Genomic DNA, 19644 nt, shown 5'->3' with positions numbered 1-19644 from the left:
TAAACTAGAGCACCAGTAACCAGACTGACTAAGCTGTCAACCCATAAGTCTAGTCAAAGATTGGGTTACATGGGCGATAATCCTAGAACCATTATCAAGAAGACACTAAGTAGGTGGTAGGCCATACTTACCTTCTAGTTTAATAATATCTCCAGAGCCAACCTGACCCTCGACTATTCGCTCCTCCTCGGCAGCAGCAGCTGTATTTTTCTCTAATACCTGAGCAGAGAGTGACCCTCGTTTTGCCCGCGGTCTTTTAAATGTCCCCTCATTGAAAGATATTCTTGCTGATTGTCGAACTCCAGCAGGCTGTGTGCTCTCAACTGCGTCTTCTTCTGCTGTTGACACAAAAAAATGACAAGGACCTGAACACATCTTTATAAATGGTTAAAGATAGGTAGTAGGTTGGTAGACAGCAGCCGCCCAGGGAGGTACTACCGTCCTGCCAAGTGAGTGTGAAACGAAAGCCTGTAATTGTTTTACATGATGGTAGGACTGCTGGTGTCTTTTGTCTGTCTCATAAATATGCAAGATTACAGGTACGTCTTGCTACTTCTTCTTACACTTAGGTCACACTACACATACATGTACAAGCATATATACACACACCCCTCTGGGTTTTCTTCTATTTTCTTTCTAGTTCTTGTTCCTGTTTATTTCCTCTTACCTCCATGGGAAAGTGGAACAGAATTCCTCCTCCGTAAGCTATGCATGTTGTAAGAGGCGACTAAAATTCTGGGAGCAAGGGGCTAGTAACCCCTTTTCCTGTATAAATTACTAAATTTAAAAAGAGAAACTTTTGTTTTTCTTTTTAGGCCACCCTGCCTTGGCGGGATACGGCCGGTTTGTTGAAAGAAGAAGAAGAAAAAGGTTAAAGGTAACATTTTAATTTACTCAGCATTAATTCTCCAAAACTGAAATATGAATCTTAAACAATAAGCTGTGCACTAAGGATTAGACACATATACTCACCTTGATAACACAACACCCTCCAGCTCCAATGTGCTAACACTGCTACATTCAAAGGAGGGACCATAAACTCTTAACTTTATGGGGTCAGCCTTTAATTGGACTTTTAAATAAATGTATGAATAAATAAATAAATAAAATAAGTAAATTTTTTGTGGAGGGATGGAATATTGAGAAAGTGGATGTATACAGATATTTGGAGGGTGACATGTCAGCAGATGGGTCTATGAAAGATGAACTTAATCATAAAACAGATGAGGGGAAAAAAGGAGGGTGGTATGTTTAGGGAACTGTGGAAAGAAAAAAGTTCATCTATGAAGGTTAGAAAAGGAATGTACTAGAGGATGGTGGTACCAACACATCTATATGGGTGACAGGCATGGGTTTTGAAAGCTGCTGCAAGGAGGATGCTAGAGGCAGGGACAATGTTATGTCTGGTAGCAATGTGTGGGGTTAATATCAGGCAGAGAATTCGAAATATAGAAATTAAAAGGCAATGTGGGGTGGCCAAGGGCATAATTCAGAGGGCTGAGGAGAGGCTGTTGAAGTGGTCTGGGCATGTAGAGGAGAGAGAGAGAAATAGGATGACTGGAAAGGTATATAAATCTGAGATGGAAGTAGAAGGGATAGGGTCATCCCAGGAATGGTTGGAAGGAGAGGGTAAAGGAGAGTTGTAGGTGTCTGAGCATCCAGCAGGCTTGTGAGAGCATGTTAGATAGGAGGGAATGGAGACAACTAGATTTTAAAGGACATGCTGTTGGAATATGAGGAAGATACTATTTATGAAAGAACCCAGGGAAATCAGTTAGCATGACTTGAGTCCTGAAGGTGGGAAAGGCAGTGCCAATACTCTAAAAAAAAAAAGGAGTGGGGATGCTGCAGTCAGAGGGCAATCTGAATTGTGATGATAATAATTAAATGCACAATGTTCTTTCTTTTGGTAGTCACCTTAGCTGGGATTAAATGTCAAATAGAATTAAATGGTGTCAAGATTTGGAGATCATACCGTGAGATAATCAATTTTTTTTTTTTACATTCAAAACAAAGGCTGAGCAAAAGTCTATCCAAACAGCACCCCAATATGTTAACCAATCACAATCGGCCCATCTGCTAGCTACCCAGACACAACCCTTACCCTCACCTCTCCCAGCTGTGAGGCCTAGTTTCCTCTCACTTCAAGCTTGGTTCACATACCACAAAATGGTGTTTGCTAATGGAATTAAATGTGGAAGAGGGAAAGCTACTCCCTAGCTAATTCAACAGGGGAATGGGAATGCAGCACTTTATATCTAGGTATGCCTGTTGAAATAAATGGAGATTAATATACAAAAAGTGTTACATAAAAAAACTCTCTCTTTGTTTGACTTTTTTGGGTTAACCAAGGTAATTTACACGTTACTATGCATGACAACTGTACTTGTGTACCCGTGCCTCAATAAACTTACTCATCAATCAGCATACAGACACAAAAAATTAGGGAATTACATACCAACAACAGCTTGTACAGCAACTTTTAGGTAGCCCTTGACATCACCACGCTCGCTGACAATTGCAACACGGTGTACCAGTGGAACAGGGTATAGGAGATTACTTAGGTAGAGAAACCCTCTGAAAGTTAATAACAATAATTAGTAGTTATCATTTGTAAATGATTATTACAGTAGTTTGTTGGACTACATATTGGTAGATAAAAGACTGTTGGGTATACTTCAAGATGTACATGTTTATACAGGGGCCACAGATATATCAGATCACTCTTTAGTTGTAGCTATAGTGAGAATAAAAGGCAGATGGGATACAAGGAAAATGGAAGCAGCAGGTAAGAGAGAGGTGAAGGTTTATAAGCTAAAGGAGGAGGCAGTTAGGGTAAGATATAAACAACTATTGGAGGATAGATGGGATAGTGAGAGTATAAGCAATGGGGTTGAAGACATATGGGGTAGGTTTAAGAATGCAGTGTTAGAGTGTTCAGCAGATGTTTGTGGTTACAGGAAAGTGGGTGTGGGAGGAAATAAGAGCGACTGGTGGAACAATGATGTAGAGAGTAGTAAGAGAGAAAAAGTTAGCATACGAGAGGTTTTTACAAAGTAGAAGTGATGCATAGAGGGAGGAGTATATGGAGAGGAATAGAGAGGCAAAGAAAGTGGTGAAGCAATGTAAAAAGAGAGCAAATGAGAGAGTGGGTGAGATGTTATCAACAAATTTTGTTGAAAATAAGAAAAAGTTTTGGAGTAAGATTAATAAGTTAAGGAGGCCTAGGGAACAAATAGATTTGATTGGTTAAAACAGAAGAGGAGAGTTATTAAATGGATAGTTAGAGATATCAGGAAGATGGAGGGAATATTCTGAGAAACTGTTAAATGTTGAAGAAGATAGGGAAGCTGTGATTTCATGTATAGGGCAAGGAGGAATAACATCTTGTAGGAGTGAGGAGGAGCGAGTTGTGAGTGTGGAGGAAGTTTGTGAGGCAGTGGGAAGAATGAAAGGGGGTAAGGCAGCTGGGAGTGATGAGATAAAGACAGAACTGTTAAAAGCAGATGAGGATATAGTTCTGGAGTGGTTGGTGCTTTTATTTAATAAATGTATGGAAGAGGGCAAGGTACCTAGGGACTGGCAGAGAGCATGCACAGTTTCTTTGTATAGGCAAAGGGGACAAAAGAGAGTGCAAAAATTAAAGGGAAAGAAGTCTGTTGAGTATACCTGGTAAGTGTATGGTAGAGTTATTATTGAAAGAATTAAGAGTAAGACAGAGAGCAGGATAGCAGATGAACAAGGAGGCTTTAGGAAGGGTAGGGGGTGTGTAGACCAAATTTGTTTTCATTGAAACATATAGGTGAACAGTATTTAAATAAGAGTAAAGAGGTTTTTGTGGCATTTATGGATTTGGAAAAGGCATATGACTGGGTGGATAGGGGGGTAATGTGGCAGATGCTGCAAATGTATGGAATAGGAGGTAGGTTATTGAAAGCGGTGAAAAATTTTTATGAGGATAGTGAGGCTCAGGTTAGAGTATGTAGGAGAGAGGGAAATTATTTCCCAGTAAAAGTAGGCCTTAGACAAGGATGTGTGATGTCACCATGGTTGTTCAGTATATTTATAGATGGGGTTATAAGAGAAGTGAATGCTCAGGTGTTGGCAAGAGGTTTGGGGTTAAAAGATAAAGAATCTAACACAAAGTGGGAGTTGTCACAGTTGCTCTTTGCTGATGACACTGTGCTCTTGGGAGATTCTGAAGAGAAGTTGCAGAGGTTGGTGGATGAATTTGGTAGTGTATATAAAAGAAGAAAACTGAAAGTGACTGTAGGAGAGAGTAAGGTGATGAGGATAACAAAAAAAATTGGTAATGAAAGACTGGATATCAGGTAGGAGGGATAGAGTATGGAGGTGGTGAATGTATTCAGATATTTAGGAGGGGACGTGTCAGCAGATGGGTCTATGAAAGATGAGGCGATTCATAGAACTGACGAAGGGAAAAAGGCGAGTGGTGCACTGAGGAGTCTGTGGAGACAAAGAACTTTGTCCATGGAAGCAAAGAGGGGAATGTATGAGAGTATAGTTATACCAACACTCTTATATGGGTGTGAAGCATGGGTGATGAATGTTGCAACAAGGAGAAGACTGGAGGCAGTGGAGATGTGTCTGAGGGCAATGCGTGGTGTGAATATAATGCAGAGAATTCGTACTTTGGAAATTAGGAGGAGGTTCAGGATTACCAAAGCTCTTATCCAGAGGGCTGAGGTTGTTGAGGTGGTTCGGACATGTAGAGAGGAAGGAACAAAATAGAATGACTTCGAGAGTGTATAAATCTGTAGTGAAGGTCGGCCTAGGAAAGGTTGGAGGGAGGGGGTAAAGGAGGTTTCGTGTGCGAGGGGCTTGGACTTCCAGCAAGCATGCGTGAGTGTGTTAGAATGGAGACAAGTGGTTTATTAAGGACTTATGTGCTGTTGGATTGTGAGCAGGGAAATGTGCTCTAATGAACAGTGTCTAATTTCTATTATATAGAAAGTGCTACAATTTAGAGACCACTATACATAAATGATTCCAAATAAGTAATTACAGTACTGTATTCACCATTTATTGAAAAAGCCCAAGTCTGGCAAACTTTTTTCCAGAGGCTATGCCCTAATTCTGGATAATTTCTGGACAAATTCTTTTGCATGCCCATTGGAATTTTGAGCAGCAAAATTATTTTTAGTATTTTTAATTTAACATGCATAATATATACAGTATGTACATAATAAATAATACAAACATATAATTATTATTGAAAGAGTTAGGGGTAAAAGCATAAATACAACAGACCTAATGATAAAGAATAATTTCTCAATTCTCATATTTATTTATTTTTTATTTGGACATGATACATAGTTGTACAAAGAAATATATTGATTTGGTGTACATGCCAAAAGCCCCTTGTATGCAGAACATTATGGGCAGGCTTAAAATTAACTTAAGATTAACTAAGCAATGATATATTCAGTGGTAAAAATTACAGTAAACAAATTAAAACATGAAGTACAAATGAGTATTTCAAATAAGAAGCATTAAAGTTGTACAAATTTGTAGCATAACAATGTATAATATAAACGAATCAGATCAAGTAAAATCAATGATTTGCAGTGCAGAAACAGGTCATATGGTCATTATAAAATCCTGTAATATTATTATTTTACTTCATCTGCTTACTGCACTGTAATTGTATATTAAAGCCATTATAGTACTTGTATCAATAACTGGACATTAAATGTTCATGTAAAACCTTGCATTAGAACTACACAACCCTATGTATCTGTGTATGTATCTGAGTATGGAAGAAGTGAATGTTTTCAGATATTTGGGAGTCGACTTGTCAGCGGATGGATTTATGAAGGATGAGGTTAATCATAAAAGTGATGAAGGAAAAAAGGCGAGTGGTGTGTTGAGGTATATGTGGAGACAAAAAACATTATCTATGGAAGCAAAGAAGGGAATGTATGAAAGTATAGCAGTACCAACACTCTTATATGGGTGTGAAGCTTGGGTTGTGAATGCAGCAGCGAGGAGGTGGTTGGAGGCAGTGGAGATGTCCTGTCTAAGGGCAATGTGTGGTGTAAATATTATGCAGAAAATTCGGAATATGGAAATTAGGAGAAGGTGTGGAGTTAATAAAAGTATTAGTCAGAGATCTGAAGAGGGGTTGTTGAAGCAGTTTGGTCATTTAGAGAGAATGAATCACAGTAGAATGACATGGAGAGTGTATAAATCTGTAGGGGAAGGAAGGCGGGGTAGGGGGTCATCCTCAAAAAGGTGGGAGGGAGGGGGTAAAGGAGGTTTTGTGGACGAAGGGCTTGGACTTCCAGAAAGCGTGCGTGAGCGTGTTAGATAGGAGTGAATGGAGACGAATGGTATTTGGGACCTGACGAGCTGTTGGAGTGTGAGCAGGGTAATATTTAGAGAAGGGATTCAGGGAAACTGGTTATTTTTATATAGCCAGATTTGAGTGCTGGAAATGGGAAGTACAATGCCTGCACTTTAAAGGAAGGGTTTGGGATATTGGCAGTTTGGAGGGATATGTTGTGTATCTTCATACGTACATGCTTCTAAACTGTTGTGTTCTAAGCACCTCTGCAAAAACAGTGATTATGTGTGAGTGAGATGAAAGTGTTGAATGATGATGAAAGTATTTTCTTTTTGGGGATTTTCTTTCTTTTTGGGTCACCCTGCCTCGGTGGGAGACGGCCGACTTGTTAAAAAAAAAATATATATATATATGTATATATATTTTTAAAATTCAGTTAAAGAAGACCACATTATTATTTTTCCAAGAAACTCATGAATAGTCATACCTGCCGACAAGCCGGAACCACGGGAAACGGTCATAGAATGGGTCTCCCCCAGTGAGGCTTTCAATGTTGTAGTCTGGGGAAGTGGGAGACAGCTCAGCTTCATTGTGGTACATCTCTCTCATCAACTCCAACCGCTGTCTGTTTCACATAAAACGTAACCCATAAATATACGGCCGGAGAACTGGTATGGTGGTACAGACGGTATGCAGTTCAAAGGCACAAATGCACAGCTGAAGACATTTAAATGTTTTCAACTGTGTATATGTCTTTATCTGCTAGCTATACATGTACATGTCCAAAACATACTACATTAATATAGCAATAAAAGCAGTAATTCAAAGCAAGATTTGCAATTACAGTATAAATGTTACTGATCTATATAGCATTTGTAAAGCTCTCTAATGACTTATATACTGAGTTTTCTTTCAGTATCACTGTATTATAGCAAACTGTAATAAGAAAGGGGGAAGGTAAGCTTTAGTTATCTGATTATTGCAGCACCATTAATCTGTTCAGTGGTTATGTTGAATATAAGCTTACATGAATATATGTACATCTTTTAAGGAAGGTGCCTGCCTTGATGCTAGCCAAGGACTCCTAATTTAAGAAATTGGAGTTACCCTCCCCTTCCTCAAATTAAACCTGATTACCTCCTATTTCTTTGGTGCTGTATGACCCCTATTTCTTTAGCGCTTCCCCATATCATAATAATAATAATAATAATAATAATAATAATAATAATAATTGGAACACATGCCTTCATGCTTGAATGTTGCAAGAGGATTTCGAACTCAGTTATGACTGTTAATCTAATCTGTCATGTTACTGCAAATTCAATTATTACTCATAACATAGAATAACAAAACATCACAACCAACAAAGAAATGTACACTTGCTCAGTAGTAGAGTGCAATATTTAAGTTTGCTAAGAAATTTTTGAGTAAACACAAATTTATGGATAAACGTACACAGATTTTGGAGAAATTACGCAATTTGATTATGCAGTACAGAACAAGGATAATATTTTATGAAAAGTTATAGAGAATTTATTATTAACACTATGCTACTCTCTTTCTTTTTGGCAAAATTTCTGCACAGCACTTCATGAAATAAGGAAGAGAAATAACAATATAAATATGAAACTCAGTAATGGTATTCACAACACAGTACTGTACTCTGCTATCTTCAAAACTTCCACTCGGTGTAATTTTTACAATCTTGTAAAAGTAGAGATAAAAAGTGAAAAAGATTTAATTAGAAGTGATGCAATCTTTTGTCTGTTGTTTTAATGGAAATTGGTGCCATGTTGCATTTTTTCTTTACTTAATTAACATCATCAGATATATTTGCTCTAAAAATATAGAGCTATATCAGAATCATAATAATAAACTTGCAAAATTAAATTTGCAAAAATGTAATAAACTTAAGAGGATTATAAGCAGCATTCAGCTTGTAATAAAATAAAACAAAAAAATAAATACCTGAATAAAGCACCGTGACTGTACTCTTTCAATCAGTGTGGAGAGTCCAGCTCGAGCAACCTTAAGACACTGTAACTACAGTATTTAACAGCATATCATGAAAGAAAAAGAAGTAACTGTACAGTTAAGAGTGGTGCAAGTCATGTGATCCACCCCATTCTAATTCTTGGTTTAGAGAGCATGCATGAACATCCACAACCATGCTTCTGAAAGTCTCAGGACCTGGGTCTTAGAATCAACACTAACATGCGGGAGTTCTGGAGCCTGGAAGGCAGCAGCTGGGACAGGGAGAGTCTGGCCTGGTTACACGCTGGTATGCAGGTTTGCACTTCCTCATCTGTCTGAGGCTCCGTTGGTGGGGAAGGCAACGGAGAATATGGGCTCACGTCAGAGTTGTAGATTTGACGCATCAACTCCAAACGATGTCTACAATGCATGGCAACAAAGCACAGTTTAGTTTTGGACTGTAAGGATGTCTAATAGGAGCTTTATGAAGCTCCACTTATTTATATTTATGACATCCTGACAAACCGTTTTCAGTCCTTATTCTATTCAGCACTCTGCCAGAATTGTAGACAAAGTTTGGGACTGAGATATTTGACACTTGAGGAAATTTTTAACTTACTTACCGTTAGCTGTGCATGCTCTCTGTTCTATCACAACTACAGCTATCAAATGTCAATATTACTTACCAATCTGGTAAAGATATTAATAAAAAATACACTCCAACAAGCAAATTGATGAACAAACTTTGTCTACAATGTTTGGGGATCTCAGTTTCTTTTCTCATCATTTAGCATCTGATATGCCAAATGATAATTATCTTTTATTAAATACAGTAACCATAAACAAACAGATAATCATTAGCACTATTTTCAAAATCACAAAAGATAATTACTGTAGCATTAAAAATATTACAGTATACTAATATACTATGAATACAGAGGGATATGGAAAGTTAGTCAGATAAACTTACAATGATACGCAGTAAAGATCCTAGAAGACCAACCAACACAGTTAAGCAGAACACAGAAGAACAACAACTGTTCAAATAATAAACCTTGACAAAAGCAACACAAAACAGGTGAATATATAGTAAACAACAGACATCAAGAACCCAATTACAGCAAATTAAAATTACATCACAAGAATAAAGATAAAAGAAAAGAAAAATATATGCAGGAGTAGCTAATAAGAGAAACACACCTCAATTTTTCTAATGTCCAGTAATGAGTGGCACCGTTCTTTGTGTCTTGAACCTCAACTGCAACAATAGTCCTAGGAATAGGGCGGTCGTCCTCATCTTCCTCCTCCTCTTCTTCCATTAGAGGTAAAAAATCCGGAGGTAGAGGTGAGTACAATGTGTCTGTCAACAGTGTGAACTGGAACTGAACCTGGAAAACATGGGTTAAACAGAGAAATTTTAATATGTGAAAAGTATACTGCCTGGCAGCAGACTTGCAAAGATACATGATATAATTACTTCTACCTTATTGGCCACCGAGATAGGGAGACCCCCCAAAAAAAAGGAAACAATTACCATCATTCATTCAAACTGATGTCTTGCAAGAACCATGTTGACATCACAATTCAGATAACCAATAACTCCTCTTCCCACCTCACCTTCCTCCTATATTCACACCTCTTCGACTCCCTCATCCTTGCCTGTACTCTCTCTAGCACACTTTTCTCCCAATAGTTACACATATCTTACACTATCTCCTCCTTCAGTTTACTAACTTTCACTTCACTCTTACTCACTAATGACATTATCCTTGTACCCTATTCAAAAAATTAATTTTCAAAAAATTTTTTCTTTGTGTAATAAACAATGTGTAGTTTACGCATAGTAAAATATTGTTAAGCATAAAGAGAGGCACTAGCATGCATAAGCATTTCAGGCAAAAGCATAAGCTAACACTAAATAATGATTTGATGTATTTATCGCCCCTTGAAAAACATGCACATCCTGAAGGCTAATAATACATAGTTTAACAAGTGGTGTCATATGCCCTATATCATATCTTGTGTACTGATTTATCCTCATGACCTGTAAATATGTATTAGTCTATTACCCAACCTTTTTCTATGCACAGTTCCATTAGAGGCCCCTATAGCAAAGCAGATCATACCAATGATAGGATTTCACAAACATTCATTGTGAATGTTTCAGAACTGTCTTTGATGTATATATCTATATACACTCTTGCCCTGTCTTACTTAATAGTGTTTTCATGTGATGTCATCAATTTCTGGGTCAGCCATGTTGGTTACAGCTGATAAAATGTATTTTTAGAAGTGCAAAGTTTTTACAAATTATTCTTGATAATTTAGTTAGTTAATTTGTTTTCAACACAAAAGCAATATGGTCTATTGTAGAGTTACTGGTCATCATAATAGGCCCAATCATGAGTCACATTTACAGTACTGAAGACTCTTTTAAAGTGATAAAAAAAAAAAACCAAGGTGAGGTTTGTTTCAAGCTATCACAGGAGAGAAGACAAGTAAAGTTGTCACGTCTGAAATAAAACGCTGAAGGAAATTTTTGAAAAAATACGAATGTGTTCAGTATGTTTTGTACCAGGTAAAACCTGTACATTTTAGTGCATTAAATATTAGTGACCTGCCATACAGGTACGATGTGCCGCTAATATACACCCATCTTTCTGTGAAACAATTCATGGCTGTAGCGGCTATTCACTTTCTCTGAGAGTGAAGTACCTACAATTTTTTTTTTGCAGTAATAACTGAAAGCAGTAAACTGTATGCTTTACCATCATGCATTCATGAATAATTGGAGGCAGCGAGTTATATGCAGAGAGATTAAGAGACAGAGAAGCTTAGATATTTTTCAGTTTGACAATTACAGAGCATGAATGATCACATAGCACCAGAGGCACTTTACAAATGCTTACCTTCTTTTTCAGCTCAACTGATATAGCATTGGCTTCTTTAAGGAAGATAGCATTTCCCCACAGATCATCTCGAAGCGAAGTGAACTGATGGTACTTCCACTTGCGGAATGCCCAGGAAGCCAAGGCATACTCCCGTTCCGTCCAGTTGCACTCTGCGTCAAACAAGGGGTTTACTGAAACACCAACACAAAGTATTAGGTAAGCCTGTCACCCATCTCCTACTGGGACCATGGAGCAACCATCAAGAGCGGAGTAACTAAGATACAAATGTTATGAAGCAAAATGGAACTAAATCATGGAACCAAAGTATGTACAGTACTGTAACTGCTTATTACATTTATAAGGCATGTCAATCTGTATGCAATATATTTACTGTTACACTGTGTAAGCACAAAGCTACAACCAAAAGATGAATTTCTATTAATAATAAACTCAAAAATACTAAGTTTTAGTACTCTAAATGCTATGAATGGAAATTATCAATATAACTAATTTATGAAAATTGTAATTCACGAGGATAAAGTAATAAAATCTGAATTATAATTATTTCCATTACAAATAAGAACTAAAATGCCTCATTTTAACTTAAAGAGAACTGCTCAACCTAATATGCCAATAACCAATTCAGCTGCCAAAAACAAGGCTTTCTTAATTACATGTAAGTCAGTAATAACACAGCTTCCTGGCATCATTATAATATGAAGGGGAAGTCATAACAAATACGCTCGTCAATATACACAAATGCGTTACTGAGCATACGTTACGTTTAACAAGTATATATGGGATATGCTAAGTGCTATAGGGGGATCCATTAGCCATGACATTGGTATTAAAAAGGGGGAGGGATTCCATTAACCATCACACAATAATGATAGGAGTCCATTAGCCATGACACTATCAAAAGCCACAGGATTTTGTCTGCTTTCTAATTCGACACAACCAAAAAAAATTTTGAAGCATGTAGGTTTTCATGCAGGAATCATTCAAATAATTTTCATATACTGTAACTTAAAAAAAATAACTGGAAGCAAGCTAACACTGTTTTTGAAAATATAATGACTTATGGTGAAAGAAATATAGAGTGAACAAAGCAAATCAATTCTTGTTGAACCAATTGGAAACTAATAGTAATGTATGTCGTGCTCTTGATTAGGTTGCTATATTGGTCCTAATATGCTTCTCTGACAATATTCAGAATATGCCTTTCTTTAGATTATTAATCAAATTCTTCTAGGACTGATACAGCAAAAAAAAAAAAATAATAATAATAATAATAATAAATAATAATAATAAATAATAATAATCATAATAATAATAATAATAATAATAATAATAATAATAATAATAATAAGAATAAGAATAATAAATAAATACTAATACTAATAATAATAATATTAACAATATAAAAAAATTACACATAAACCTGTACTGTAGTTTAATTCTTGGACATACAAGAGAGGTTCAATTTACTCTATGCCTTAACATTCATTCACTCCTGGATAAATTCTACAGCTTCTCGGACAGAATACACAATATAGAACAGTGCTGCACTGACAAGTTAGTGTGAAATAATTAAGATGATGATTCAGGAATGATTATATTATATATTTACTTTCTGCAGATAAAACAAGTTCTGTATATCCTACTGCATACAGTGTGTGGAGTGTGAGCAGGGTAATATTTTGTCAAGTAATTCAGGGAAACTGGTTAGCTGGACTTGAGTCCTGGAAGTGGGAGGTACAGTGCCTGCACTATAAAGGAGGGGTTTGGGATATTTGCTGTTTGGAGTGACATCTGAACTGTCATATCTGCATGCCTCTGCAAAGACAGTGATCATGTGTGAATGATGGTGAAAGTGTTTATTTTTCTTTTCTGGATCACCCTGCCTCAGTGGGAGACAACTGATGTGTTTAAAAAAAAAAAAAAATTATATATATATATATATATATATATATATATATATATATATATATTTATATATATATATATATATATATATATATATATATATATATATATATATATATATATATATATAGGTAGTATATATATAATATATTTATAGGTAGTAGGTTGGTAGACAGCAACCACCCAGGGAGGTACTACCGTCCTGCCAAGTGAGTGTAAAACGAAAGCCTGTAATTGTTTTACATGATGGTAGGATTGCTGGTGTCTTTTGTCTGTCTCATAAATATGCAAGATTACAGGTACGTCTTGCTACTTCTACTTACACTTAGGTCACACTACACATACATGTACACGTTTATTTATACACACTCATCTGAGTTTTCTTTGATTTTATCTTAATAGTTCTTGGTCTTATTACTTTTCCTTTTATATCCATGAGGAAGTGGAATAAGAATCTTTCCTCCGTAAGCCATGCGTGTTGTAAAAGTCAACTAAAATGCCGGGAACAATGGGCTAGTAACCCCTTTTCCTGTAAAGATTACTAAAAAGAATAAGAAGAAGAAAATTGTCAAAGTGGGAAGTCTGAATGTGCGTGGATGTTGTGCAGATGATAAGAAAGAGATGATTGTGGATGTTATGAATGAGAAGAAACTGGATGTCCTGGCTTTAAGTGAAACAAAGCTGAAGGGGGTGGGAGAGTTTCAATGGAGAGGAATAAATGGGATTAGGTCAGGGGTTTCAAATAGAGTTAGAGCTAAAGAAGGAGTAGCAATAATGTTGAAGGATAAGCTATGGCAGGAAAAGAGGGACTACAAATGCATAAATTCAAGGATTATGTGGAGTAAAATAAAGATTGGATGTGAAAAGTGGGTTATAGTAAGCGTGTATGCACCTGGAGAAGAAAGAAGTGTAGAGGAGAGAGAGAGATTCTGGGAAATGTTGAGTGAATGCGTGGGGAGTTTTGAATCAAGTGTGAGAGTAATGGTGGTTGGGGATTTCAATGCTAAAGTGGGTAAAAATGTTATGGAGGGAGTAGTAGGTAAATTTGGGGTGCCAGGGGTAAATGTAAATGGGGAGCCTTTAATTGAGCTATGTGTAGAAAGAAATTTGGTAATAAGTAATACATATTTTATGAAAAAGAGGATAAATAAATATACAAGGTATGATGTAGCATGTAATGAAAGTAGTTTGTTAGATTATGTATTGGTGGATAAAAGGTTGATGGGTAGGCTCCAGGATGTACATGTTTATAGAGGGGCAACTGATATGTCAGATCATTATTTAGTTGTAGCTACATTTAGAGTAAGAGGTAGATGGGAAAAGAGGAAGGTGGCAACAACAAGTAAGAGGGAGGTGAAAGTGTATAAACTAAGGGAGGAGGAAGTTCAGGCGAGATATAAGCGACTATTGGCAGAAAGGTGGACTAGTGCAAAGATGAGTAGTGGGGGGGTTGAAGAGGGTTGGAATAGTTTTAAAAATGCAGTATTAGAATGTGGGGCAGAAGTTTGTGGTTATAGGAGGGTGGGGGCAGGAGGAAAGAGGAGTGATTGGTGGAATGATGAAGTAAAGGGTGTGATAAAAGAGAAAAAGGTAGCTTACAAGAGGTTTTTACAAAGCAGAAGTGTTATAAGAAGAGCAGAGTATATGGAGAGTAAAAGAAAGGTGAAGAGAGTGGTGAGAGAGTGCAAAAGGAGAGCAGATGAAAGAGTGGGAGAGGCACTGTCAAGAAATTTTAATGAAAATAAGAAAAAATTTTGGAGTGAGTTAAACAAGTTAAGAAAGCCTAGGGAAAGTATGGATTTGTCCATTAAAAACAGAGTAGGGGAGTTAGTAGATGGGGAGAGGGAGGTATTAGGTAGATGGCGAGAATATTTTGAGGAACTTTTAAATGTTGAGGAAGAAAGGGAGGCGGTAATTTCATGCACTGGCCAGGGAGGTATACCATCTTTTAGGAGTGAAGAAGAGCGAAATGTAAGTGTGGTGGAGGTACGTGAGGCATTACGTAGAATGAAAGGGGGTAAAGCAGCTGGAACTGATGGGATCATGACAGAAATGTTAAAAGCAGGGGGGGATATAGTGTTGGAGTGGTTGGTACTTTTGTTTAATAAATGTATGAAAGAGGGGAAGGTACCTAGGGATTGGCGGAGAGCATGTATAGTCCCTTTATATAAAGGGAAAGGGGACAAAAGAGATTGTAAAAATTATAGAGGAATAAGTTTACTGAGTATACCAGGAAAAGTATATGGTAGAGTTATAATTGAAAGAATTAGAGGTAAGACAGAATGTAGAATTGCAGATGAGCAAGGAGGCTTCAGAGTGGGTAGGGGATGTGTAGATCAAGTGTTTACATTGAAGCATATATGTGAACAGTATTTAGATAAAGGTAGGGAAGTTTTTATTTCATTTATGGATTTAGAAAAGGCATATGATAGAGTGGATAGAGCAGCAATGTGGCAGATGTTGCAAGTTTATGGAATAGGTGGTAAGTTACTAAATGCTGTAAAGAGCTTTTATGAGGATAGTGAGGCTCAGGTTAGGGTGTGTAGAAGAGAGGGAGAATACTTCCCGGTAAAAGTAGGTCTTAGACAGGGATGTGTAATGTCACCATGGTTGTTTAATATATTTATAGATGGGGTTGTAAAAGAAGTAAATGCTAGGGTGTTCGGGAGAGGGGTGGGATTAAATTATGGGGAATCAAATTCAAAATGGGAATTGACACAGTTACTTTTTGCAGATGATACTGTGCTTATGGGAGATTCTAAAGAAAAATTGCAAAGGTTAGTGGATGAGTTTGAGAATGTGTGTAAAGGTAGAAAGTTGAAAGTGAACATAGAAAAGAGTAAGGTGATGAGGGTATCAAATGATTTAGATAAAGAAAAATTGGATATCAAATTGGGGAGGAGGAGTATGGAAGAAGTGAATGTTTTCAGATACTTGGGAGTTGACGTGTCGGCGGATGGATTTATGAAGGATGAGGTTAATCATAGAATTGATGAGGGAAAAAAGGTGAGTGGTGCGTTGAGGTATATGTGGAGTCAAAAAACGTTATCTATGGAGGCAAAGAAGGGAATGTATGAAAGTATAGTAGTACCAACACTCTTATATGGATGTGAAGCTTGGGTGGTAAATGCAGCAGCGAGGAGACGGTTGGAGGCAGTGGAGATGTCATGTTTAAGGGCAATGTGTGGTGTAAATATTATGCAGAAAATTCGGAGTGTGGAAATTAGGAGAAGGTGTGGAGTTAATAAAAGCATTAGTCAGAGGGCAGAAGAGGGGTTGTTGAGGTGGTTTGGTCATTTAGAGAGAATGGATCAAAGTAGAATGACATGGAAAGCATATAAATCTATAGGGGAAGGAAAGAGGGGTAGGGGTCGTCCTCGAAAGGGTTGGAAAGAGGGGGTAAAGGAGGTTTTGTGGGCGAGGGGCTTGGACTTCCAGCAAGCGTGCATGAGCGTGTTAGATAGGAGTGAATGGAGACGAATGATACTTGGGACCTGACGATCTGTTGGAGTGTGAGCAGGGTAATATTTAGTGAAGGGATTCAGGGAAACCGGTTATTTTCATATAGTCGGACTTGAGTCCTGGAAATGGGAAGTACAATGCTTGCACTTTAAAGGAGGGGTTTGGGATATTGGCAGTTTGGAGGGATATGTTGTGTATCTTTATACGTATATGCTTCTAAACTGTTGTATTCTGAGCACCTCTGCGAAAGCAGTGATAATGTGTGAGTGTGGTGAAAGTGTTGAATGATGATGAAAGTATTTTCTTTTTGGGGATTTTCTTTCTTTTTTTTGGATCACCCTGCCTTGGTGGGAGACGGCCGACTTGTTAAAAAAATAAAAAAAAAAAAAAAAAAAAAAAAAAATAAATATATATATATATATATATATATATAATGTATATATATATATATAATATATATATATGCAATAAGATCACAGTAAACAGGTGATTTCAGAATATGCAAAACAACCACTCTGAAAGAATAGAGAAATTCCAAGCGCTTTCGTGACCACTCACATTATCATAGTTCCTTGATAATGTGAGTGGTCACGAAAGCGCTTGGAATTTCTCTATTCTTTCAGAGTGGTTGTTTTGCATGTATATGTATATATGTGTATATATATATATGTATATATATATATATATATATATATATATATATATATATATATATATATATATATATATATATATATATATATATATATATATATATATATATTTTCAACAAGTCGGCCGTCTCCCACCGAGGCAGGGTGACCCAAAAGAAAGAAAGAAAATCCCCAAAAAGAAAATACTTTCATCATCATTCAACACTTTCACCACACTCGCACATTATCACCGTTTTTGCAAAGGTGCTCAGAATACAACAGTCTAGAAGCATACATATAAAAATACACAACATATCCCTCCAAACTGCCAATATCCCAAACCCCTCCTTTAAAGTGCAGGCATTGTACTTCCCATTTCCAGGACTCAAGTCCGACTATATGAAAATAACAGGTTTCCCTGAATCATCCCTTCACTAAATATTACCCTGCTCACACTCCAACAGATCGTCAGGTCCCAAGTACCATTCATCTCCATTCACTCCTATCTAACACGCTCACGCACGCTTGCTGGAAGTCCAAGCCCCTCGCCCACAAAACCTCCTTTACCCCCTCTCTCCAACCCTTTCGAGGACGACCCCTACCCCGCCTTCCTTCCCCTATAGATTTATATGCTTTCCATGTCATTCTACTTTGATCCATTCTCTCTAAATGACCAAACCACCTCAACAAACCCTCTTCTGCCCTCTGACTAATACTTTTATTAACTCCACACCTTCTCCTAATTTCCAAACTCCGAATTTTCTGCATAATATTTACACCACACATTGCCCTTAAACAGGACATCTCCACTGCCTCCAAACGTCTCCTCGCTGCTGCATTTACCACCCAAGCTTCACACCCATATAAAAGTGTTGGCACTACTATACTTTCATACATTCCCTTCTTTGCCTCCATAGATAACGTTTTTTGACTCCACATATACCTCAACGCACCACTCACCTTTTTTCCCTCATCAATTCTATGATTAACCTCATCCTTCATAAATCCATCCGCCGACACGTCAACTCCCAAGTATCTGAAAACATTCACTTCTTCCATACTCCTCCTCTCCAATTTGATATCCAATTTTTCTTTATCTAAATCATTTGACACCCACATCACCTTACTCTTTTCTATGTTCACTTTCAGCTTTCTACCTTTACACACATTCCCAAACTCATCCACTAACCTTTGCAATTTTTCTTTAGAATCTCCCATAAGCACAGTATCATCAGCAAAAAGTAACTGTGTCAATTCCCATTTTGAATTTGATTCCCCATAATTTAATCCCACCCCTCTCCCGAACACCCTAGCATTTACTTCCTTTACAACCCCATCTATAAATATATTAAACAACCATGGTGACATTACACATCCCTGTCTAAGACCTACTTTTACCGGGAAATAGTCTCCCTCTCTTCTACACACCCTAACCTGAGCTTCACTATCCTCATAAAAACTCTTTACAGCATTTAATAACTTACCACCTATTCCATATACTTGCAACATCTGCCACATTGCTCCTCTATCCACTCTATCATATGCCTTTTCTAAATCCATAAATGCAATAAAAACTTCCCTACCTTTATCTAAATACTGTTCACATATATGCTTCAATGTAAACACTTGATCTACACATCCCCTACCCACTCTGAAACCTCCTTGCTCATCTGCAATCCTACATTCTGTCTTACCTCTAATTCTTTCAATTATAACCCTACCGTACACTTTTCCTGGTATACTCAGTAAGCTTATTCCTCTATAATTTTTACAGTCTCTTTTGTCCCCTTTCCCTTTATATAAAGGGACTATACATGCTCTCTGCCAATCCCTAGGTACCTTCCCCTCTTTCATACATTTATTGAACAAAAGTACCAACCACTCCAACACTATATCCCCCCCTGCTTTTAACATTTCTGTCATAATCCCATCAGTTCCAGCTGCTTTACCCCCTTTCATTTTACGTAATGCCTCACGTACCTCCCCCACACTTACATTCTGCTCTTCTTCACTCCTAAAATATATTCTCGCCATCTACCTAATACCTCCATCTCCCCATCTACTAACTCCCCTACTCTGTTTTTAACTGACAAATCCATATTTTCCCTTGGCTTTCTTAACTTGTTTAACTCACTCCAAAATTTTTTCTTATTTTCATTAAAATTTCTTGACAGTGCCTCTCCCACTCTATCATCTGCTCTCCTTTTGCACTCTCTCACCACTCTCTTTACCTTTCTTTTACTCTCCATATATTCTGCTCTTCTTATAACACTTCTGCTTTGTAAAAACCTCTCATAAGCTACCTTTTTCTCTTTAATCACACCCTTTACTTCATCATTCCACCAATCACTCCTCTTTTCTCCTGCACCCACCCTCCTATAACCACAAACTTCTGCCCCACATTCTAATACTGCATTTTTAAAACTATTCCAACCCTCTTCAACCCCCCCCA

General features: G+C 37.3%; 1 protein-coding gene across 12 annotated transcripts in view; it reads right to left on the bottom strand.

Moving 5' to 3' along the window:
* Window positions 1-19644, bottom strand: part of unc-104 (kinesin family member unc-104) — a 187863-nt gene that overhangs the window by 40325 nt on the left and 127894 nt on the right. For 7 of the 12 annotated variants that reach the window (XM_053773868.2, XM_053773873.2, XM_053773867.2 and 4 more), the window contains 6 exons: window positions 11191-11363; window positions 9482-9669; window positions 8522-8701; window positions 6795-6932; window positions 2459-2577; window positions 132-338 (listed from right to left, as the gene is read on the bottom strand). In XM_053773868.2, the coding sequence (XP_053629843.2) occupies window positions 132-338; window positions 2459-2577; window positions 6795-6932; window positions 8522-8701; window positions 9482-9669; window positions 11191-11363 (1005 nt within the window). The remainder of the gene's footprint in view (window positions 1-131; window positions 339-2458; window positions 2578-6794; window positions 6933-8521; window positions 8702-9481; window positions 9670-11190; window positions 11364-19644) is intronic. The other 5 variants (XM_053773876.2, XM_053773877.2, XM_053773878.2 and 2 more) reach the window with 3 other exon arrangements.

Source organism: Cherax quadricarinatus, chromosome 7 (assembly GCF_038502225.1).
Source record: "Cherax quadricarinatus isolate ZL_2023a chromosome 7, ASM3850222v1, whole genome shotgun sequence".
Classification (NCBI taxonomy): domain Eukaryota; kingdom Metazoa; phylum Arthropoda; class Malacostraca; order Decapoda; family Parastacidae; genus Cherax; species Cherax quadricarinatus.
The sequence above is the reverse complement of the archived record's forward strand: the minus strand, read 5'-3'. Positions and strand labels throughout refer to the sequence as shown.